Source organism: Myotis nattereri, assembly GCF_964212035.1.
Source record: "Myotis nattereri genome assembly, chromosome: X".
Classification (NCBI taxonomy): domain Eukaryota; kingdom Metazoa; phylum Chordata; class Mammalia; order Chiroptera; family Vespertilionidae; genus Myotis; species Myotis nattereri.
In genome coordinates, this window is record NC_138078.1 from 128,928,483 (window position 1) to 128,953,076 (window position 24,594).

The 24,594-nt window shown below is 46.6% G+C and overlaps 1 protein-coding gene across 1 annotated transcript; it reads right to left on the bottom strand.

Annotated features, from left to right (window-relative positions):
• Window positions 1-2,789: 2,789 nt before the first annotated feature.
• Window positions 2,790-4,259, bottom strand: SOX3 (SRY-box transcription factor 3; the record flags this gene model as incomplete). The annotated part of the gene is made up of 1 exon (XM_081115048.1): window positions 2,790-4,259. Exon 1 carries the CDS (start codon window positions 4,131-4,133, stop codon window positions 2,790-2,792), a length of 1,344 nt encoding a protein of 447 aa, XP_080971174.1. The 5' UTR covers window positions 4,134-4,259.
• Window positions 4,260-24,594: the final 20,335 nt, after the last annotated feature.

Consider the following 24,594-nt stretch of genomic DNA (forward strand, 5'->3'; position numbering starts at 1 on the left):
CCTGGTAGAGGTGTGTAAAGAAGTGTGTGTGTGTGTGTGTGTGTGTGTGTGTGTGTGTGTACAGGCACGCGCTCTGGTTTGAAAACTTGGGCCTAGAGGATAGAAGTTTCACCCCAGTTCAGTTCATTTCCCTTCCCTATTGCTAAAGTTTTTTAAAAAAATTGTCTTTCATCTATATTTAAATCCTCCAAATGTGCTGATTGATGAAATCTTTTCTCTTACAGACAATTTGGAAATCAGACAAAGTGGAGCACAAAGCCATGGATGTTTAGAGAGGGAGTGAGCAGTATGTGAGACTGCTGAAAGGGTGACCCTGGCACTTCTAAGAAGGCAGCCACACAATGGACTCTTCCAAAGAAGCAGTGTCAGTTTATCCCAGTCGCCACCGCCCCCTCAGTGGGTTGGAATTGCTTGTTTTCACCCTCCCTTTCCTGGAGTCATTTCAAATCAAGCTTGTGTCCACAATTGCTAGAAATTTGAACCCAGAGTAACCTACAAACAGGTACTTTATTGAGACCCAAACACTGTGAAAGATGAATAGGGGAGTGAATATGACAAGAGAGTTTCCTCCAGACCCTGGGACACTGGAGTACGGGGAGGAGGTTGAGGCTCAGCATCCTGACAGTCTGTTCAGTTAGCTCCAATCTAGGCAGCACGGACCAGCCTGGAGGGACCGAGGTCTGTGGGAAAAGAGGGAGTAGAGCAGAGGCCGTGTCTGAGTTCAGCAGGGACACAGCAGACCAGGAAGGAGCTTTGGGGTGGAGGGCAATGGGCTGTAATCTGTAATTCACTGACAGAAGCCCTCCCACCCCTTGCTGCACAGTGTGAGGTGGGTGCTATAGGTGAGGGGAAGAAGGTGCCAGTGTCCTCTGTGGAGGGATGGCGCTACTTTTCCTGGGAGACCGGACTTCGGACTTCTCTCGTAGAGGCATAGTAAGCTTAGTCTTCAGGATCCTCAGTGATGTGTAAAAAGCTGGAACGACCCCTGAAGTTGTTGAAAGCCCCTACCCCTCCCCCTGAAACCCGCCCCAGCCAGCAGGTGAAAGGCTGGCCCGCACAAAGAAGCCGGCTGAAAATGTGGAATTCGAACCAATTTACGGGAGATTCTGTCGCCCAGATTCCCAGCAGACCTCAAGCAAACAAACCTGTGGCCAGAAGTAGATGAGGTTAAAAACAGTGCACCAGGCCGAGCTTATTGGAAAGTCCTAGTTTAGTTATACTGGGATAGCGAAGTAACAGGATTAAAGGGATTAAGGAAATCACCTCAAACAGCTGAGAAGGCAGTAAAAAAACACTGGTTCTATTTGTTTTCTTCCTAGACTCCATACAGATACACTGGGGCCGTGTGGCCAGAGCGAAACGAAAGGGCTTTCAGGGGACACAGCGGCATGGCCAAGGGTCAGGGACTGGGGGAAGTCGGTGGGGGAGGAGTAGAAAGTGGGCTCCTGGTTTGGAATGAGAGGGAGCCTCTTTTAGAAAATAAGTATGTGGACTGGGTTGACAAGTGAAAAGAAAAAGCCATTCAGAGTTTTAGAGATCCTTTAGGTCTTTTTTTTTTTTTTTTTTTAAGAGATCTAACATGCACTTTGCAAAATCAAACCTTATGTTCTTTGAATGCTGGTTCTCCAGCTTCTGCCACCACAGTTGAAATATATTTATTTCCTCATAGGGATTCCTGTAATCTATTTATTTCTAATAAGATAATTGAGATTTCTGAAGGGTTTTCGTTTTCAGCTTGGCTCTAGTGTCTTCCCGCCCCAGTGCACAAAGGTAAAGGTACCCCTTTTTTTGCTGGTTCCATTGGCCTCTCAGAGCTATCAACAAGTGCGTGGCCGCGGGAGGTTCGCTTTAGACAAACTACTTTCTCCTCAGAGTTTCAGTTGAAAATATTAGCAGCCGCTGTGTTTTGGTTTACCAGTAGTTAAAAAATAAACCATTTCAGATCACTCAACGTCCCTCAGGTGCCTCCCACCCCCAGGACAGGACCACAGTTGTAATATCCACCCCGCACCTAAAGTTTCAGGCTCACAAAATTATCAGGACTCCATTATGTTGGTTATAAAATTTATTGATCTCTCATTTAAGAATTAAGAGTAAACCCTTGAAAAACATTAAACAAAATAGCCCCTTCCCCACAACACAAACGAAATCTGAAAACATCATCGCGACAAAGTATCAAATATTGATCACGGCAGAAATCACAACGCAACAAACTAAATGCGGACTGGACAAGCTGCCTGTGGCCAAGGACTGCGATGCGGGAGACACACGCACACCTGGCTATAAATTAACATTGGATTTAGCTGCCGCGCCCCTCCGCGTGGTCAGCCCCCCAAAAGCCCAGGAGGAAAACGGATGCAACGCGACTGGAGGAGGGGAGGTTGCAGGTTTCAGGTCAGCTTCACCCGCGCGAGTACGAGTACAGTTTCTCCCATTCACTCACTCCATGACTAACAGCAAACTAAGGAGACAACATTTTCAAATGCAACTGGAAAACCCGGGAACCCCGGAGGATGGGGGGGGGCTGCTTTTTCTTTGCGAACATCACAGCGATTCCAGCCTACAAAAGGGGAGGAAAGGGCAGTCGAGCTCTAGAAAGTCCTAGCTTAGCTGCTCCGGACTTCTTTTGCTTTTGTACAAAACCGGACAGCTATGGCAAAACTTTCTGTCCTCCCCTTCACAGGTACAAGGCAACAGACCCAGGCAAGCAAAGCTAAACAACAAGGCGTCCCAACTCGGGGGGTGCGGGGTGGGGTGGGGGTGCAGGGCTGGCGAGCGCAGGGCGGCGCTCAGATGTGGGTCAGCGGCACGGTTCCGTTGACGGCAGTCCCCGCGCCCTGGTAGTGCTGGTGTACGGTGTGCAGGCGGCCGCCTGGCAGCGGCGAAGCAGCGTCAGCCGCGTCCCCGCCGGGTGGCAGGTACATGCTTATCATGTCGCGCAGGTCTCCGAGGCACGCGCGCTGCGAGTGCGAGGTGATGGCGGGTGGAGGTGAGCTGGGCTCCGTCTTCACCACCGTGCCCATGGGGCCCAGGCTCATGGCGGCGGCGGCGGCGGCGGCGGCGGCGGCCGCGGCGGTGGCGGGCTGCTGCCCGTAGGCGGCGGCGGCGGCGGCGGCGGCTGAGGGCGCCATGCCCCCGTAGCCAGAGGCGGCCGCGGCGGCCGCGGCGGCGTTCATGTAGCTCTGGGCCCCTGGGGGCATCATGGGGCTGTACTGCAGGCCTGCCATGTCGTAGCGGTGCATCTGAGGCAACGCGGGCGGCGGCGGGCTGCTCATGGTGGCCGGCTGCGCGTAGCCCAGCTGCTCCTGCACCAGCGAGTACGCGCCGTTGGCCCATCCGTTCACGTGTGTGTACGTGTCCAGGCGCTGGCCCACGCCCACCGGGCTGCTGGCGGCGGCCGCCGCGGCGGCGGCAGCGGCGGCGGCTGCGGCGGCGCCGGGGGGCAGGAGGCCACCCGGCAAGGAGTACTTGTCCTTCTTGAGCAAAGTCTTGGTCTTGCGGCGCGGCCGGTACTTATAGTCCGGGTACTCTTTCATGTGCACAGCGCGCAGTCGCTTGGCCTCGTCGATGAACGGCCGCTTCTCGGCGTCGGTCAGCAGTTTCCAGTCGGCGCCCAAGCGCTTGCTGATCTCAGAGTTGTGCATCTTGGGGTTCTCCAAGGCCATCTTGCGCCGCTGCCCGCGGGACCACACCATGAAGGCGTTCATGGGCCTTTTCACGCGGTCCTGATCACTGCCCCCGCCACCGCCGCTCGCGCCGCCACCGCTGCCTCCGCCTGCGTTCGCGCCGCTGGCTGTGTTCGAGCTACTCTTGCCTGCACCGCCCGGGGCTGTGGGGCCACCAGCTCCTGTCCCTGGAGTGGATGGCCCCACGGGGTTCTTGAGTTCAGTCTCCAGCAGGCTGTACATGGCCGGAGCGGGAAGAAGGTGCGCCAGAGTGGCGGGAGGAGAAGGCGCTCCCGGGGCTGGAGCGGCCACGGTGAAAAGGCCTGGGGGCTCCGTCGGAGGGGCACTTGGGGGCCGGTGGGCCAGCGGGTCGGGAGGGAAGGATAGGCTTGCTGAAGCGCTCCGCGCCAGGTCTACAGGAACCCGCAGGCCACTCTCACCTGATGCTTTGCCAGGAGCTGGTCGCATTCGCTGTCTGGCCGGGCACTCGCCAGGCCTCTTATATACCTGCTCCGATTCCCCTAGGGTTGGGCTCGGTCCGCCCCTCGCCTGCGGGAGCCCCCGTGATTGACAGGTTTGCAGTGATGCACTCTGGCCAATCACCACGGAGCCCCCGATCGTCCCCCACAGGAAAAAAAGTTCGGGGAGCCCTTTCGTTCACCTCCACGCCCCTCTTGGGCCCGGTGACGTGATGAGAGTTATTCTGGAGGCGGGAGTCTTGGAGAGCCACTCAGAGACCACCAATTAGGGTCTCAAAAAGTTTGAAAGAACGAAACTCTAGGAGGTGACAGAGGGGGAGGGGACTCACGAGCAGGATTGGGGGGAGAGGGGGCAAAAGGGCGCCCATGGGGTTCAATCAACAATTTTGCAGCCCTATCCGGGACCACCGGTGCCCGGGGCCACCTTGCAAAGCTTTGCGCAGTCTGCGCAAAGGTCCTCAAACCGCTTCTGCTGCCAGCGCTTGGACACTGGGCATCGCCAACATCCTGGCGGGCTTGGGACTCAGGGTGCAAGCGAGCTACGCTGGGCTGTGGCTCCGAGAAGCCCTCGCTGGAATCAGCCCCTGTCCAAGCGGACAGAGCAGGGGTCCGGGACCTGTGCGCGGGAGACAAGCTTCGGGACGGCGGAGCGCACAGGCGCGAAGGTTGGTTGTGAATGAGAGCAGACAGCTGCACGCGCAGAGCCCAGGCGCTCAGGGCAGTGGTGTGGGTGGGGGCAGAGGGGGTATACTGGCTTTGGCTCTCTCGCTCCAGGCCCCCGCTTAGCGGCCCCTTTTTGTCTCTGCTCTCTGGCCATTTCGGTTTTCCAGTCCGATGCCCCTGAGGGGGAGGGTCAGGCCCCTTGGAAAATCCGTTTTCATGGCAACACCGAGCCTCTCCAAGTGAAAGAAAAGTTTCTTGGAGGGGTGGGAGGGAGGGACGGTGGCCGGAGAGGAGCCTAGGCGGTCCTCGAGCGGACCACAGGGCCCCTCCACTGGCCGCGCACCTGCCAGGACCACTGAGTGCTGCTGTCGCCGCGCAGCCGCGCCACCTCCCCGCGAAGCGGGCTCTGCTAACGGATTCCATCCTTCTCCTTGTTTGTTTTACAGCCTTCCTGGCCGGAACTACCAGACTCGGAGCGGGACACTCACTAGTTTGTGGGGTTGTCTGCCAAAAAGTATTGGCCCGGAAACCCGGCTGCAGGGAGAGGGAACCCCAACAATCGCCTTTGCCAACCCAAGCCAGTGGCAAGCGTTTGAAACTCCCGGAGCAGCCCCAGGCGATGGGTGGAAAGGAGAAACCAGCCAGGCAGAAGTGGCAGAGACTGAAATAAGGTGGCCGTGCATGTGGGCGCCCCGCCCCCGCCCCAGCCTGTGGAAAGGTGGGGAACTAAAAAGAAAGACTTAAATCCAAAGTGTGAAACAGAAACAAAACCCCAGGCTTTTAGTGTCTTCGCGCTAATGCAAGACCAGGCGATCCTCCACCGCCTGCCTTCATGCCACTGGGAACTTCCCCTTTTCCTGCATGAATTGCAGGCCAGCCCCCTCTGGGGCTGGCAGACCGCTGGCACCAGAATCCTGGCTCCCACCCGGCATTATCTCCTGGAAGCTTGGGTCTCAAAACTTGCCCTTTAAGTTTGGGTTCCGTCTGGTCCAGGTCTTCTTGTTCATCAGGACAGAAGGAAGCAAACGTCCACAGCCAAGGGCTGCGATCATTTGAATGGGTGTACGGGTATGAGGTTTTAAAGTAAACTGTCTGGAATGGTTCTGTGTGTGGGTTTTATGTGTGTGTGTGTGTGTGTGTGTGTGTGTGTGTGTGTGTCCGCGCGCGCGCGCGCCCCCGCTTTTGTGTGCAGGCACGCAAGCACGTGCACGGGTGTGCACACTTAAGCTGACACGGAGTGAAAGGCGCGTCTCAGAAAACGGAATGATTCCGCAATCCCCACCTGCACCTGTTTTCGGACAGTCAAGTTTTCTTAGACAAACCCACTTGTCTTGCCCTCTTGCCGCCTTTTTCAGATGCCCTCTTGGGTTCTCTGGGCCTCCGAGGCTGTTGCTAAGTGAAGTGCGTTTTAGGAAACCACCCAACCGACGCGCGGCCTGGCGTCCAGTAGCCTGACAGATGTCAGGATTCTTTCCAAGTTTGAGGACCTCGTTGTGGCGACAGCGCCTGGGCTGCATATTTCCCCGGGCAAGGGATGCGGTATTGGGACCCAACTCCTCTCTGCAGCAGATTATCTGAGATCTAGTCACTGCTACCAGCCATTTGTCATTTGATAGCGCCTTGCCCAAGGCTTAGGTGAGCTCATTTGCACACTACATCCTTCTGCCAGTTACGACACCCTCTCCCACACTCCTGGCTTCCTTCCGAGGCCGTCAAAAAACCTGTCTCTGCCTGGAGGCTCTGGAATGGTCTGCACAGCCCCAAGTAAGAGTCAAGCCGAATTTCCCTCCAAACATTTCCCAGGAAACATCCTCAACCCAAACTAGCATTTCAATAGCCAAGCAAGGTTACCGTTGCGGGGCATGGGGAGTTGGGGGAAGGCTGGAAGGAAACCGTTCTCTTGGCCCACTAGCATTGCAACCCAGAGGCGGGACCTTTGCTGGGGGTCAGGAGAAGTGTCGGTTCAAGCAGAGGCTGCGGGGAGGCAAGGGGACCTACGGAGCACCAACTAGTGTCTCTGACATGCACCCTGCACCCAGTGAAGAAAGCAGAGGGACACTGCGGGATCCAGGACCAGTCTTTTCCAACCTTTCCTGGAGAGCGTGCTCGGCAGCTCTCTTGCTCTTCGGGACCTCCGGGAGCCAGTGGGCAGCATAGAGTCCTGGGCGCCAGGTTGGGAACGCGGCCAAGAGCCCCTTCTGATCCCTCCCTCCCCGCCTCCTCCCCCCCCCCGCCCCCCCTTCAGCCCAAGAGAGCGCAGGTTCCCTCCAACAGGGGCCGGCCTTGGGGTTTCCAGGACCCAGGGCGCGGCAACAGCGCCGTTTGTTGGCTTCTGTTGGAAATTTCACACAGAGGTGCCCCTTCCAGCACTCCGGGACTTGGAGATCGCCACGCTCCATAGAGAGGTAGTTGGTTTTGCCCCAGGACGTAAATGCTCATCCTTAGAGGGAAGGATATTGCAAAAATCGGGGGGGGGGGGCGAGGTTCTAGAGTGGTTGGCCCCGCGGGCTCCGGGTGCATAGGACCCCCCCGCCCCCATTCTGCCTTCCTCCAGTTTCAAGCCTTGGCAGAAATCAGGTGTCCCAAGGGCTTCCTATGTGCAAAGCACACTTTTAGCAGCTGTGCCTCATAGCTACTGGTAGAGAGCAGAGCAGGAAAGTGGTTGTCCTACCACTGGCGCGGAGGTGCCCGCGGTTTATTCTTTCTCAGCAACTGCTCATGGGGGACCTTTCTCAGATTCTCCTGCTGGATTATGTCCCAAACTCTTTAAAAGGAGATGCCTTTTGCGTGCTGAGTGGAATAGGGTGGACGTGTGTTGCTGCCTGCTGAGATCTGACCTTAGGGTGGAGAGATCGCCTTTTCAAGTGCATCCGAACCCAGCGAGAGATCTGGATTAGAGTAATTGAGAAAAACTTACCCTGGAGACTTTCTGAAATGCTTTGCTTTACAGCAGAGAAAAAAAAATCTTTTTTTTTCTTATCCAAAGGCAGTAATTCCTATTTCTTCCTTGAGACCATCCTTGGACTATTTACTCTGGCTCCTAGCCAAGATTGTGTATTTAGGACAGAGATTGAAGGCCTTGATCAAGAAATCAGAGGTGGAGGTTTGTTGCAGAACCAACCATCTCTTGTAAGAGGTCAGAAAGGTCACCAACACTTTAACAGGGTGAAGTAGACAGCTCCTTCTAGTTCTCAGAGCATTCAGTTTGCTCTCCCTCCCTCAACACAAAGCACCACCCTCCTCCCCCACCCCATTCTCAATGACACTCATTACAGGTTTGGAAAGGAGCTGAAGACCCTAGGCTGGCTGGTGTTGGTTGTAAATAATAACCTAGTTGATGCTCTCTAAAGAAATGTTACTAGGAGCTATGGAAGTGTGTGATGACATGGTCATTGAGGCACCAAAAAGTCTCTTTTGGGAAGTACAACTGTATTCTGTTGCATTTTTGTTGTAGCTCTTTTTGGGAGGAAGGGAGCACTTTTACAAGTGAATTTCCCAATTTGATTCACTTGGTTAGGTGCTCTGTCCCTGGTAGATAACTGGGAATCCCAGTGGCCCACACCTTGGAGCTTAGTTGCTAAGATTCCTTTCACCAACAGGGTATTAAGATATTCATAACCAGCTCTTGTTTTCCTAGGTGTGGAGCAACTATGAGGAAATTGACATTTGCCTTCAGCCTTCAGAGCCCTCTTGCCTTCCTCACAACCCAAACACAACTCAGGACACTGCCACCTCCCTGAGGGAGGAAGGCTCTACCGGGAACTGGGTCCCACTTCCAGGGGGTCTTCCGGGTCATGATCCTCGACTTCTTTGTCTCTCTATCCTCCCCAACACCACCGCCCCCCCAACTCTCCAAGTTGACAAACAGCTCACCTCTGGGGAACATCCTCCCCTGGAATTCAGCACCCTACAGCGAGGCCTGCCTTCCCACTTGGGACCATAGCCTTTTCCTCTTCCTACTGTGGCTGCAAAAACATAACCCTCAACAGCGTCAAAGTGGCTTGCCAGAAGCCCTGGCCAGGAAAATCATCTAAAAATCGTTATCGTATGTAATGTTGTTTTAATTATTTCATGTCCTCACAATTCAGACAGCGGGAGCGTAGGCGGGGTGGGGGGGGAGGGGTGGATGCGGGAAGGGAGCAAAGGTCCAGCCGGCCAAGAAGTGCCCCCCCCCCCCCAGTATACTTGTAAGATCACGTGACCTCCAGGCACCTCCAGTGTGACCAGGCAGGACCATTGGTCCTGGGCTCCGGAGGGCGGCTCAAGGCTGGGGAGAGCCTCCTCCAAGAGCAAATTTTAAACTTCAAAGCAGCATCCTCCCAACCCCTTCTTGTTCTTCTTCTTTTTTTTTCTTATTCACTCTTTTTCATTTTCTTTTAAGAGAGAGGAGAGCCATTGAATTCGATGCGCGGAATATCTATGTTTTCTTTGCCGCTTTTCGGCCATCATTTATTTTCATTTCGCTAAATCTTCGTCATACACCTACTGTGTGTACGTGTGCTGTGTTAGGCTCCAGGTACTGCCTGAGACCCCGCTCCTTCACATTCTGCAGCAAAAGTGGGGGCGGGGGCAAGGGAAAGCTCAGGGTGCCCCGGCTGGCTGGGGCCCCGCTGGTTCTGGTTCGCAGCGCTCGCGCGCTTTTCCCGGCCGCGACGAGCAGAGCCGCGGAGCCCGCAGGATGCCCGCGTACCTGGAGCACCAGCCGCCGCGCGCCCAGGCACGGCTCTCCGAGTGGCGGGGAGTGGGGCTCTGGGGATGCTGCTCTCGACGGAGAGCTGGACAGAGGACGCGGCCCGGGAATAGCTGCCGTGCCGCTGCTTGCCAGGTACGGAGGATGCCTATCCTCAGGCCGACCCTGTCTGCGCGGTCGTGACCAGACGGTGCGACAAAGCGAGGTCCGTCCGGAGGCCCAGCCGCGCTGTCTTTTGGGTGCCTAGGCAGCGGTCACCCCAATTTCATTTATCCGTCTCCAGGTTATGACCTCGAACATTTGCTAATGTGATGTTTATGTAATTAACACCGCCTCCCCCTTTTTAAAAACATATTTCCTCCCCCAGCACAGCCAAGCTTTCATTTGAAAACGCTATGAGAAGAACGTTAAATACCCTCTTCTAATGGGAAAAAAACTGCCCCTTTTGTGGAATGGTTTCTTTACAAAGCCAATAACCAATCTTATTTTCTAGTTCCAATGGCTCTCCCTTTATGAGTTATATTATTAAAGAAATTCGACACTAATTGCGCCGATTTAACTTGTTAATTAGTTCCAAATAAAGTATTCATTAGTGGTAAAATAAAATAAGACCCATGTGCCTAGATATGATTCCACATTCACATATTGTAGTGTCTGCATAGCATAGGCATACTAAATTAAGTTCCTAAAAGGTTTCTCCTCAGGATAAATAATTAAAATATATTCTACTTTAATTGACATTATAGAGGACATAAATGAGGTTTTCCTTTTAGAAAGAAATAGCCATTTCTAAATAAAGCTTGCAGTCTGGAGAATGGAGGCTTCAGCCAAATGAATAGTCATTACTACCTTTTCAACGACGTGGGCCTTTTGATCAGAAAAGAAATTAGCTCTAAAAAACAGACAATGGAAGCCTGCCCTGCAATAGGAAGAAAATTAGACGGCCAAGGCTCTTCACAACACCTATTTCTATAAACCATAGAGCTCCTTGCTTTTCAATTACAGCTGTTCATTTCATATAAGGAAAGGGGAAAAACAGGCCCCTAATGTAAACTCGCTTTTACCATAAAGCCTGGCTCCTGGAGCACAGCCAGGCTGACTACTTACTATTGTTTTTAGTCCTCTCATCAATTAGCTAATACTATATATTTTAAATGACTCTGAGGGTATTCACAGACTCCCTCCCCTCTTCCCCATCCAGACAAAACCCAAGCTGGACTCCCATGAAAGGGCTACCATTCTGTGCACAGACACTTACATGTATAAAGTTTAATGTTTTTATTGTTCCCCAGAGAAAAACCATATTGAAAACCATGCTTTGTTTTTTTTTCTCTATATATTTCTTAGTCCATTATTGAAAGACCCAGATGAGGTGATGACAGGGGAGGGACATAAATGAGCAGCTTTCACTATTGTTTCTAATTGTTCACAGAGATAAATCCATCTCCAGATAATTTTTCTGTGCCCTTTAGACCATAATTTGGCTTACACATCTTTGTGTTTTAAAAATATGAATTTTGAAATTTGCTAATCCCATTGGATTGGTGTCATTAGAGATAATTTCATTTTTTAAAAACGAATAAGTCTTCATCATTTGGGTGAAATTAGCTTGCAAGAAGAAAAAAAATCCTGTTTGTAGTGTGTGCTGCAAAATAAAACCTTCAACATACATAAAGCAATAATATGAGAAAAATATTCAGTAATTACCAGAGAGTCATAGTAAGCCATTAGATACCTGTTCTAGAAACATCAAAATAGAGTTATAGGCTGGGAAAGCTTTGCTTCCTTTGAAAGTAGAATACTTACTTATCTATCTAATCTTTATAAATCACTACAAAAATTACTTGAGGAACTAAACAATAGTGCAGTCCTATAGAGTTGGCCTGAGAATTTAATCGTTGGAGTTGTGCTAGTAAAAGGACTTAGAATATTTTTTAAAAATCAATCAAAGATATTTGATTTAGCTCTGGAGGTGTGGCTTGGTCAGGTGTTGTCTCATGCCCCCAAAGGTTGCAAGTTTGATTCCCAGTCAGGGTACGTACCTGATTTGGGGCTCAATGCCTGGTGGGGGTGTGCAGGAGGCAGGGATCCATGCTTCACTTTCTCATGGATGTTTCTCTCTCGTTCCCTCTCCCTTCCTCTTTCTCTCCATCTCCCTTCTTCTCTCTCCCAAATCAATTTTTAAAATCTTTTTAAAAAAGATTGGATTTATTCACTATTAAATAAAAACATTTTACACAACTATAAAACAATAAAATAATAACCATGGACTTGTCCTTCAGAGATGTCATGCCCTTTATTCTTTAAACAACTTCCATCTTAGGAGGAAAGAATGGACAAGAGTAGAGCCATTATGATGGCTACTTAAATTATTCTGAATAATTTAAGAACAATGACAATGAATTGTTTCCAAATGGTTCTTAGGCCCCTGTTTTCATCATGCATTCCTTGTTGAGGATGTTTCCATTTGGTGGCTTCCTACCATATTTTGATATGCAGTGAATTAGTATGCTTCCCTTTTGCTATTGAGCATTTTTTTTCTATTTTATTCCAATAGATGTCAGAATAAAGTTACCAAAAACATTTTGCCAAAGAGCACAGAGTTGCCACATCCACAATAAAGTTCCTTGATTTTCTCTTAGGTTGCTACAATAGAGAATGCAGTTTTACCAATATGCAAGTATGAGACTGTTCCAGAAAGTATTCTACAGGAGTTGGGGGAAATCGTCACCTTCCCAAAGTGATGTTTAGTACCAGAAGTCAGCAAAGTGCAGTTTCAGATCAGTAACCTGGAGTTATGCAGACTGACTGGGAGCTGCATGAGTATTTTGTTGGGTCTAATTTTATTACAGCACTTAACTTACAATTTGGAAGGAGGAATCAGGCATGTGATGTTGTGGGCAGTTGAATTGAAATTTGGGAAGAGTACCAAAACTGTTAGCAAAGAGACACAAATCTTTAACTGCAGCCTTGGAAGGGGACAATATACAGTGGGGCTTTGACTTACGAGTTTAATTCGTTCGGAGACCGAGCTCGTTAAGGAGCTCGTTAAGGAGCTCGTTAACTCAAATTACTCTGTCAACTCAATGCAAAAAATCAGCTGAGAGACAGCTGGTATCTCAAAAAACGCGTTAGTAGGGACACTCGTAAGTCAAGTCCCCACTGTATTCAGTAGAAGATTAGAAAGAAATGTTTCTCAGGATGTTGACATGAAATGGTGCCCAGGTGTTTATACTATATTTATAAATTGGGCAAGTTTTTTTGAAGTATAATTGGCACTTAACATTAATTAGTTTCAGGTGTACAATATTCCATATTTGTTTATATTTTGAAATTATGACCAGAATAAGCCTAGTTTACATCCACACCACATATAGATACAAATTTATTTTTCTTGTAATGTATACTTTTAAAATCTATTCACTTAGCAACTTTCAAATATGCAATGCAGTATTACTAACTATATTGGGCAAGTTTTTTAATCTCCTTGAACTTCAATTTTCTCATCTGAATGAGGTGGATAACCTGGCCTTCACTGGATTAGGATGGAAACACAATGAGATAATATAGCTGAAAGCACCTGGCACTCTTTAGCACAGAGCATACTCAATTAAGGGTTGTCTTGTTTTCAACTAGTCTTTCTTTTTCACCTAAAACAGGGTTGAAAATTCCTTTAGTGTGGGAGAGAAGGGGCCATGTCTCTTTTCTTACCCCTTACACGCTATGCACAGATGTTTGTGGAATGAATCATAGTCCTTGAGAAAGTCCTTTTGGAAGAAAGAAAAAATGAACTAATTACTCCATGGTTCCAATTTTGTATCGCACTCTCCACATTCAGCAAGTCACTTGAGATTGTTTCTGTCAAGGCTCTCTAGAAAGCACTTATTCAGGTGCCTCTTGTGTGTAGGTCTGAGATAACATAAAATATCCTTTATAATAGAGACATGCCTGCTGTTAAAAATATATAATTCATGCCATATGGATCTTAAATCCTTTATTTTTTTCTTAAAATGTAAGTTTTATTTCTTTCTTTCAGAGCTCAGTAGAAAGTATATTCTTTCTACAGATTGTATCAGGAGTCATGTTGGATTAGGAGAGAAGGCTTGTTCAGATTTCATAACTTTCATGTTTACTCTGAGGTCTCAGAAATAGGCACAATTGACCAAGCCAAATGAAAAAAAAAGTCATATTAATCACCTGCAGAGATTAAAGTTTTATCGTTCCTCACAGTCTTCTAAAAAGACTTAGAAAATTACAAAACCATTTTTAAATAAAGTAGAGAGAGAGGTCAGTTCAGATTGAGTAATTCTGTGGTTAGTCTGTGTCATTGCATTTGAAGGAAGATATCTAACATGAAACTTCGACTCCTAGATGAATTTTTTGCTGAAAGACTAGGCAGGGCTCTGATGCATAAAAAATGCAGCACAGTGAAAAGTTTAAAAGCCCAGACCTGCTTTTGAATTCTGCTCTCTGCCCTTCATTGAAATTACCTAACTTCTTTGAACTTTATTTTCATCTATAAAAATGGGAATTAATGATACCCCTTAAGGTGATTGTGGGAAATAAATGAGATTATATAATAAAGCATGAATACTGAACTCAGTGCCTGATACAAAGTCATAAGACTTTGTAAATGTTAGGTCATCATCATCATCATCATCATCATCTCCATAGAAACTTTTTGAGCTATGTAGGACAGATGTGGGCAAAGTTATTTCTATTTTAACAGATAAGAAAATAGGCTTGGAAGGATTATGTGATTTGTCCAAAATGGTGGAGCTTATTGTTGGCAAAATCAGGCATGGAAAGGACCCCTCCTGACTCTTTGTCCAGTTATCTTTCCACCAAAATATAGTTTGCTTGTACTTTGGCAATAAGTGTATTTCTCATTGGGTTGTGTAGCCTACTATATTATTGATACTATACCATATTGAGAAGCATGTAATTATTTCTTTCTATATTTAAGTAAAGCCCCTAATGATACCCAGGTATCTTAAAGAACAGTGACAAATGGCAGATAAAAAATGAGGAGGGAGCCCTGGCTGGTTTGGCTCAGCGGATTGAGCGTCGGCCTGCGGACTGAGGGGTCCCAGGTTCGATTCCGGTGGAGGGCATGTACCTGGGTTGCGGGCACATCCCCAGTAGGGGGCATGCAAGAGGCAGCTGAATCGATGTTTCTCTCTCATCAATGTTTCTAACTCTCTATCCCTCTCCGTCTCCCTTCCTCTCTGTAAAAAATCAATAAAATATATTAAAAAAAAAAAAAGAATGAGGAGGGAGCCTAAACCCCTAGGTTGTTCCAACAGAGGAGGGCCAGAGAGATATTGCCAGTTCCCCAAATGCACCAATTATAAACATTAAAATTGACATTGAGTTAGATTCAGGATTAACTAGGTAAACCAATATGCTAGTGTGAGCTTTTCAGTGCACACAAATCTCTCAAGATGCTTATTTCCTTTCATTCTTAGGAGTCAAAAGATTTCTATATTTTGTTTATCAGTCCTGCCAGACGGGCTTCACATTGAATGTCATAGCAAAGCAATCTGATGACCCAGCCTCCAATTCACCAGCAGTGACTTCTCACTTTTCCTAGTCTTCAAGTTAATTTCTTGTCTTATGTCATACATATGAAAAAGGGAGGTTTGTCAAAGGTTCTAGGAAAACAGAATGTGGTGACCATTTATTGAAATCTAATACAGGCTGACCCTGTATGTGAATTTTACATATGTTTTCATGTTTATTTAATCTTAGCAACCTGTCTAAGGTTGCATACACAGTGACAAGACTTTGAGATTCGATCTATCTCCAAAAGATGGGTTCTTTCCACTGCACTGCCCTGGGGTGGCCTTATTTCTTTATTGTGTGATTTTAGAAAATGAACCTTCCTCTCTCTGGATCTCATTTTTCCAATGTGTGAAATGAGGGGGGTAGGACTAGATATCTTTTTAAGGGTTCTTTCTCTGATAAGATTTGAAGATTCCAAAAGTTCCCATGTGATGCCATTCTTTTTTTTTTAATATATTTTATTGATTTTTTACAGAGAGGAAGGGAGAGAGATAGAGAGTTAGAAACATCGATGAGAGAGAAACATCGATCAGCTGCCTCCTGCACATCTCCTACTGGGGATACGCCCGCAACCCAGGTACATGCCCTTGACCGGAATCGAACCTGGGACCTTTCAGTCCGCAGGCTGACGCTCTATCCACTGAGCCAAACCGGTTTCGACGATGCCATTCTTAATAGTAAGTAAACTAAAGTGGGCCTTGATTTTCTTCAGTAATGGCCATCTTCTAGATGTATTAAAGTGACCAGCTCTAGCACCTCAGGCAGCATGCAAATCTTTGTAGAAGCAGAGTCTAGCTAAGAAAGCTAGTCTAGATCTTTATGTACAAGAGAAGGTATCCCAGTCTGCTGTGGACTCTGGCAGGGGGAAAGCTGCCGGAAGCTAATTCCAGCATGCATAAATGCAAGAAGTTTCATCAAAAGGTTGATGGAACTTGGGGATTCAGCAGGGCTGAAAACATTTTACCTGCTGCTGGAATAGCTAAGGGCATTTCCCCACACCTAAAGATTTGCATATATTATTACCTGCTACCAGACAGCTGAGGGCATTTTAATCTACATGTTATTGTCTCCTGCTGGCCAAACACCTGAATAGCCGAAGGAAGTTCCCTCAAATTGACAATGCCTACTGTATACCAAACTTACCTTTGATATGTATATCTGCTTTGCTATAGGGCAAGATGTGGGAATAAAACGAGCCCTGGGTCCGGAGATAGGGAGAACTTGGTTCCTATAGCTAAGCTTCCTCTGGCTTCCCCCATGGATTACAAATTTATATTACATTTCTAGTCTCTTTATTAACTTACACGCAGCACCTTCTCCAGATTCCTGAACCCTTCTAGATGCTGGGAAAGACCCTCTGCATTAAATAGTGCCTGAACAGGGACGTTTGGAGAAGAAGTTTCGCCTGAGCAGAAAAAACAGCACCAGTAATGGTGGTAAGATTCTCTGCGTGTAAAGCTTGTACCAAGCTCTGGAAATCATGAAGCACAGTGAGCAAGAAAAGTCTTTTGTTTTTAAGTCAGATTATAATGGGGAAGAATTTGGTTCTAAGGCAAAATTATAAAGAAATTGGAATATCAAAAGGCATTTTCTTAAGTCAGGCTCTAGGAAGAAGAGTGCCGTTATCATCTTTAACTATGTGGGCTCAAACTGTATTATGCCCCATATGTATTGAGGATAAAAGGTCTGTAATTTATAAAAAGCTGCCCAATCCTCTGCCCCTGGAGAGGAAAGGCTGGGCAGCTAGAGAAATTAAAGCTTTCAGCTCTCTCACAGAGAAACTTGTTAATGCCTTGTTTAAAAATTATTATCAGATGCCCTGGGACAGGCAAATCCTGGCAAAAATAACCTTAAAAGCTAGTCAATGCTGTGGAGAGTGGAATAGAAAAAGATTTAGGAAAAGAACTTTGATTTGGTCTTGTTAATTCATCATTTTCTATTAAGCATGCCTTTAGTTTAATTGGAAAAAGAAAAGCAGCTAGGTCAGTTGCTAAAATTTCCCAAAGCAAGCAGGAAGTGGGGGAAGGGAGACACGTGATGAGACAAGTCTCATCTTCACCATGCTTTTTTCCGATTTGTAATTTAAAAGTTTTACAAAACTTAGAAATGCACCCGGGATTTCTGTACTTGTAAAGAGAGAAAGCTGGTTTAAAACAAAATGTGTGCACTGTCTGATTTCGGATTTTTAGATAGGTTTTGAGCTAAACTTAATTCTCTTTACGATGATACAGAATTAAACCCAAAATGTTTTTTCTGTAAAAGAAAAATGGCGGAGACAACCCAAAGATTTCCCCTGCTGGCCTTCCCCTGATTGGACTCTCCCACCCTGATCAAGAGTGGGCCACCGGCCAAATGTCCCCTCCTTTCCCCCTGGCCAGCCCCGCCCCTGATCAGCCCACCCCACCACGATAGGCCCACAGTGCCTCCCACAGCCAGCCCATCCCTGATCCCACCCCCAGACCCCAATAGGGGGCTGGCCAGCCCACCAACCTCCTGCAACCCCTCATCCTGGATGGCCATGCTCCCAATGGGCCCCCACCACCCTGATCAGCCCACAACCCCTCCCTCGGCTGGCCCACCCCTGATCGCCCCCCACCCCAATAGGGGTCAGGGCCAGCCTGCCAACCTCCTGCAGCCCCTCCCCCCACCTGGCCCCAACCCAGATCAGCCTCCCCACCCCATCAGGGGCAGGGTCAGCTGGCCCACCACCCACAGCCCCTCCCCAGGGCCAGCCTTGTCCCCAATTGGCTCCCCAACCCCAATTGGGGGCAGGGCCTGCTGGCCAATCGCCCACAGCTCCTACCCCCAGCCAGCTGGCCCTGATTAGGCCCCGATCAGGGCAGGCCAGCCAACCTCCCGCCATCTCCTCCTCCCGACAGGCCCAGCCCTGATGCACCCCAATTGGGGCCAGGCTGGCTGGACCCCACCTGTGCACGAATTTGTGTACTGGGCCTCTAGTATTAATTATAACGGTCTATATTTAAAAAATATATATAACGGTCTAAGTAGCCCGGGAGAAAACTGGCTTCACTCTTTGATAAAGGGGCTGGTCGCACTTCCCCCAGCAGAAAGAATATGGCAATTTGCATTTAAATGGCTACAGGTTTGCTTCTCAACTTCCCCCTCTCACCAGCCAAAAATGTAGTTTTCCAAAGCCTTTGAAAACTTAAAACTTTAGAGTTTGCTGAATTATACAAATAATAGAACTTATTAAATGTCTAGGTATTTTGAAATGACAAATTACTGAAATATTAATCTAAGCTTGCCTTGCATGAGAAATCTAGAGGACAGAATTAAATCTATTAATTGAGTATATCTTATATTTTTGAAATTTATTCTTAAAAATATAAAGGTGTTATTAATCTCAGAAATGCTAAATATTTAACTTGCCACCAAAAATTTTAAGACTTCTAAGAGTTTAAAGTTCAAATTAAATTAGGAGAAATTATATAGTTGTGGTAACAAAATGCATAAAGCATATAAATTTATTTTTGAGAAAACAATTCTTATATTTTCTCTAGAAAGAATTAGTAGTTCAAAAATTTGTTTATTGGTCTAATTAAAAAAAGAGGATTAATTCTGTGATCTCAATAAAATTTTTAATATAAAAACCAGTTTAAATTTAATTGATATCTTTTAAAATAATTATTAAAAGTATATAATCTTTGAGATCTATCTATCTATAATCTATCTGTTATCTGTCTATCTATATACTAGAGGCCCAGAGCATGAAAATTCATGCACTGGAGGGGGGTGTCCCTCAGCCTGGCCTGCCTCCTCTCACAGTCTGGGAGCCCTCAGGGGCAGGAGGCGACCCAGCGATCAGGGGAAGGTGACACCCTCATCACACCTCTGCTGCTGCCACTGCCGGCAGCACAAGCCTCGGCCGGCCCTGGTTACCTGAGCCTTGGGCGGCCCTGGGCGGCTGGGCAGCCGCCATCCAAGGCTTGCTTGCCTGTGCCTCGAGCTGGCCCTGGGTGGTTGGGGGGCTAAGGGGACTAGGGGGCTCTGGAGGCAGGCACCCTGGCGGTGCTGAGGGGACTGGGAGCCACCATCTTGTGGCTGGGAGCACCACCATTTTTGAGAGCATGGCAGTCAATTAGCATATTCCCTCCTTATTGGCTTTGGGTGCCGCCATCTTTGCAATAATGTGAGGGTCAATTAGCATATTCCCTCTTTATTAGATAGGGTATTTGATAGTCTTCCCAAGTTAAATTTCAAGGCTTTAACCGAGATTTATTTATTTATTTATTTATTTAAATATATTTTATTAATTTTTTAGAGAGAAGAAGGGAGAAGGATAGAGACTTAGAAACATCAATGAGAGAGAAACATCGATCAGCTGCCTCCTTTACACCCCCTACTGGGGATGTGACTGCAACCAAGGTACATGCCCTTGACCAGAATCGAACCTGGGACCCCACTGAGCCAAACCGGCTAAGGCTAACTGAGATTTTTAAATTAAACTGATCTAATATACTTGAAATCACATGGAATGCTTTATCAAATGAAATTAATAAACATATTTTGTTTATATACATATATTTTAAATGTTATGAAGGTTTTGGCCTCTAAGGAAGGGCAAAACAAGTTACGAAATATTTCTTAAGTAAAACCAAATTTTTCAACAGCAGAATTTTAAAACTGAATTTTAAGACAAAAGCCCTAGGCAGCCTGCATTTTAAATAGGCTGGTGGTGAGACTGCGTTTGTGCCTCATGAATCAGACATATAAATTTACTAACATTGATTTTTCTATAAAGATGCCTGCTTTAATTACTTAATAAATTAGCTTTCTGAAACATAATCAAGGTCTCATATAAATTAAGTTAAACTAGAGGCCCGGTGCATGAAATTTGTGCATGGGGGGCTGTGTCCCTCATCCCAGCCTGCACCCTCTCTAATCTGGGACCCCTCAAGGGATGTCCGACTGCTGGTGGGATCAGGCCTAAACAGGCAGTCAGACATCCCTTTCACAATCCGGGACTGCTGGCTCCCAACCGCTCACCTGCCTGCCTGCCTGATTGCCCCTAACCACTTCTGCCTGCCAGCCTGATGACCCCCTAACCACTCCCCTGCCAGCCTGATCTACGCCTAACTGCTCATCTTATGGCCAGATTGCCCCTAACTCTCCTCCCCTGCTAGCCTGGTCACTCTTAACTGCCCTCCCTTGCCAGTCTGGTGACCCATAACTGTTCTTTCCCGCTGGCCTGGTTGCCTCCAACTGTCCTCCCCTGCCAACATGGTCACCCCTAACTGCCCTCCCCTACAGGACTTGTCCCCCTCAACTGCCCTCCCCTGCAGGCCTGGTTGACCCCAACTGCCCTCCCCTGCAGGTCTGGTTCCCCCCAACTGCCCTCCCCTGCAGGCCTGGTCCCCCCCAACTGCCCTCCCCTGTAGGCCTGGTCCCCCTCAACTGCCCTCCCCTGCAGGCCTGGGTCCCCACAACTGTCCTACCCTGCAGGCCTGGTTGCCCCCAACTGCACTCCTCTGCCAGCCCAGTTACCCCTAACTGCCCTCCCCTGCAGGCCTGATTGCCCACAACTGCCCTTCCCTGCTGACCATCTTGTAGTGGCCATCTTGTGTCCACATGGGGGCAGCTATCTTTTACCACATGGGGGCGGCCATCTTATGTGTTGGAGTGATGGTCAATTTGCATATTACCTCTTTATTAGCTAGGATTATAAGCTAATATTTTTATAAGCAATTAGATTCTAATAAATCCCTCTGAAAGGTACTTAGACTTCCTATAATCCCTCTGTATATGTAAATAAGTCAAAGGGAATACTGTTTAAAAGTAAATTTTAAGCTTAATAAAAAAGAGAAATTTTAGAATTTTGAAATCTCTTCCGCTAATATTTACAGGGTAAACTAAAAGTTATTATTCAAATGTTAAATCTGATCATAAATAGTAGTCACCATGAACAAAAAGGGAGTCATTTAATGCATAAGCATGGCCTAGCACTATCAGTCAGCATTTCAAAAGCAACCACAATTGTTATGTAGGTTGCTTGGTATACTTACACCAGAAGGAAATGAAAGAATATTTCCTTCAAATGACTATAAAATTATAACTAAAAATCAATGTATTAGGTTTCAAAAAGAACAGTAAATAATTTGTGTTTTTCCCCCCTTAAACAAAGTTTATATAAAACTAGTGGTCCGGTGCACAAAATTTGTGCACTGGGGGGGGGGGGTGTCCTTCAGCTCAGCCTTCATCCTCTCCAATCTGGGACCCCTCAGGGGATGTCTGACTCACAATCTAGAACTACTGGCTCCTAACCACTCTCCTGCCTACCTACTGGTTGCTCCTAACCGCTTCTGTCTGCCAGCCTGATCATTCCCTAACTGCTCCCCTGCTGGCCAGATCACCCCCAACTGCCCTCCCCAGCAGGCCTGGTCGCCCCCAACTGCTCTTGCCTGCTGACCATCTTGTGACAAAGTGGGGGCTGCCATCTTGTGATGACATGGGGCAGCCATCTAGTGATGATGTGGGAGTGGCCATCTTGTGACAACGTGGGGGTGGCCATCTTGTGATGACATAGGGGTGGCCATCTTGTGATGACACGAGGGCATGAGGGTCAATTTGCACATTACCTCTTTATTATATAGGATTACTCAAAAACTAATAGCAAAAATTCAATTAGTGTTATTTACTGTCCACAGCCAAGGACAAATAAAGTTAAAAAATAAGCCTTATTTCAGACTGATTTAAATTGGCAAATTAAAATAAGTGAATATTCAGGAGAACTTTATTATACTGGTCAGGAAACTATTCTTAAAGCATTAACTAATTTTTTACTGATGGTTTATCTCGTAGTAAAGCTGCTTATAATACAATGAATCCAGAGCAGTCGTATTTCTGTACATAGAATTAAATTAAAAGCTATCAAGACTGCATTGCAAAATTTCCAAAAGCCTCTTAAGAGTATTTAAATTAAAAAAGGGGGGATATCCCCCTTTACTTTTGTTTTTAAACACGCCTATTTACATTATCTAAAAAACTCTAAACAAATTATTCAGCATCATCAAAACATCAAAACAAACTTCTGGCTATTAACAAAACTATAGACATAGCAATGTTAACAAGAGAGAACAAAACTCTGGCTAATAACAAAGCAATACCAATGCAAAACCAAATTACAAACATGTTAACATTTTCAGGATATCTTACTCAAAGTCCTTAGATTTAGCTCCGCAAGATTTTACAGAAAACTGACAGTTCACCAATGCTAGCATAGCTTCCACTTGCTTTTCTAACATCTGCTTGGCCTCAGTCGCCATCTTCTTCAGCTGACTCCATGCTGATACCTCGGTCACTAGCGTAGTAAGATGCCGCTGATGCAAAGATGTTGTAGATGCAAAACTAGCCCCCTGGATCACGCTGTTTGGACGGTTGACCCTGACACTGAGTCTGCACCAGTCCCAGTCAAATCAGCCTTATCCACGCAGTTGGAAGTCTGGTCCCTTCTCAGCTTCTTTCTTTAGCCGCTACTGCTTGGAAACGAGCAACCCTCGGTCCTGCAGAGCTGGAGACTTCCAATTCTGAGTCTGGCGTTTCACACAAACCCAAAGTCCCAGGGAGCTATCAGTTCATACATGCAAAGATAACCAAAGCCTAGAAACAATGCAACTGCTGCAAGAGCTTACAATCTAGGTCTAAAATAAAAGTTACTTCCTTAAACATCATCAACCACAGCCATCTTCTGCTTTACAGTAGCTTAAACAAAACCTAGGAGATTTCTACCTTATTTTGTATCTTCCTATTCACTTATTTTCTTACTTCCTACCACTTGCTTCCTACTGCTTATTTTCTATTTCTACAGCTTATTTCTACCGCTTATTTTCTACAGCTTATTTCCTACCACTTAGGTCTCTATTTCTACCACTTATTTCTACCTATTTCTCTATTTTTACAGCTTATTTCTACCACTTATTTCTACTTATTTCTCTGTTTCTACAGCTTATTTCTATCTTACCTATCTTTAGCTTAACAAAACCTAAGAGATCTCTTATTTTCTACCACTTATTTCCTAACATTTATTCCACTTATTTCTACTTATTTCTCTATTTCTACTGCTTATTTCTACCACTTATTTCTACTTAGAAATTTAAAAAATGCTTACTTTAAAAATGCTTCGATTAAGCATTATTCCCATGTTTTACACCGAGCTAATTTTACCACACTTCGGCTCCTTATCTTGTTTTGTTTTTTTTGGCCTTCTTACTTTTGCTTTTTAAACTTACTCTCTATTTCTACCGCTTATTTCTACTTATTTCTTACTTCTACAGCTTATTTCTACCACTTATTTTTTACAGATTATTTTCTGAATTTCCCAAGTTTTACACCAAGCTAATATTACCACACTTCGGCTCCCTACCTTACTTTGTTTTTGGCCTTCTTACTTTTGCTTTTTAAGCTTACTTTCTTATTTTCTTACTTTTGTTTTTTAAGCTTATTCTCTGCGCGCCTTGGAGCCTCCTTTCACCTGACCACTTTTTAAATTCCCCCGAACTCAGTCCCTGGTCGAGCGCCATAGCCTGATAATATTTCCTCCCCCACCCTTATGTGGCAAGTGCCTTGGCTATCATACTGATTTTATCCATGGAGGTGGGGGGAGAGGGGAAAGGGACATAAAAGCTACATATTTCAGGCTCCCCTTGCTTAACTGTGTACCCCAGCACAGGCCTGCATCTGTGTGGAGCAACAGGTTCCTTTCCTTTGTTATAAAGGTATTCTTCATTCACCAAGTCTTGCACCTAAGGGGCTGCTTGAGCCCAAGGAGGTGCCTTGTTCTGATTTGTACAGAGGAATGCTATGGTGTAATTGGTGGCCCTGATATTTTGAGTTCCAGAATTAGTTTCTTAAACACAGCACTGTTATCGTCAGTCTATCTTCACACTTCCAGCCCTAAGGAAGTAAGGGTAGTCTTTGGTACTGTAGAAAAGAGGTGTTCTGTGCTGGTAAGAGTCAGAATGTTAAAACTGGAAGTTAGAACCAAGAAGAGGACCCACAGCAATATACACAGGATCAAGCATTTCTCTCTTCTAACTTTACATTAGCGCTGAGAGTCAGGAGCAGGCCCTGATAAAATTGGAGTGAAGATATTCTGGATTCAAATTTCACCTAATGTATCATTTAAATCTCAGTTTTCAGGTTTTTAAAGTAGATCTGTTGGTGGAGGTGTGTGTGTGTGTGTGTGTGTGTGCAAACCTTAGTTTGAATGCTGTGGCCTCCCATGGCAGAGGATCGTCTTGAATAAATGTGTCTTAATTTGTTATAAGCCTTTGATCATCCTTCAGAGTCTTAAAATGAGTGTCTTTGCTAATTTTGACTAGTTTAATAGATGCGTCTCCGGAGGAGAGACTTCTCCAAACCATTCCCCAAAGTCACTAAATCTCTTTGAAGAGTTTTAGCAGGGGGTGGTTTTTAGCAGGGGGTGGGGCTGTGACTTGGTCAGACTTGTGGATTGGAAAGCTCATTTTAACTGTTGAGTATTTCTCCCAGAGTGATTTGTGCATATGAGATATAT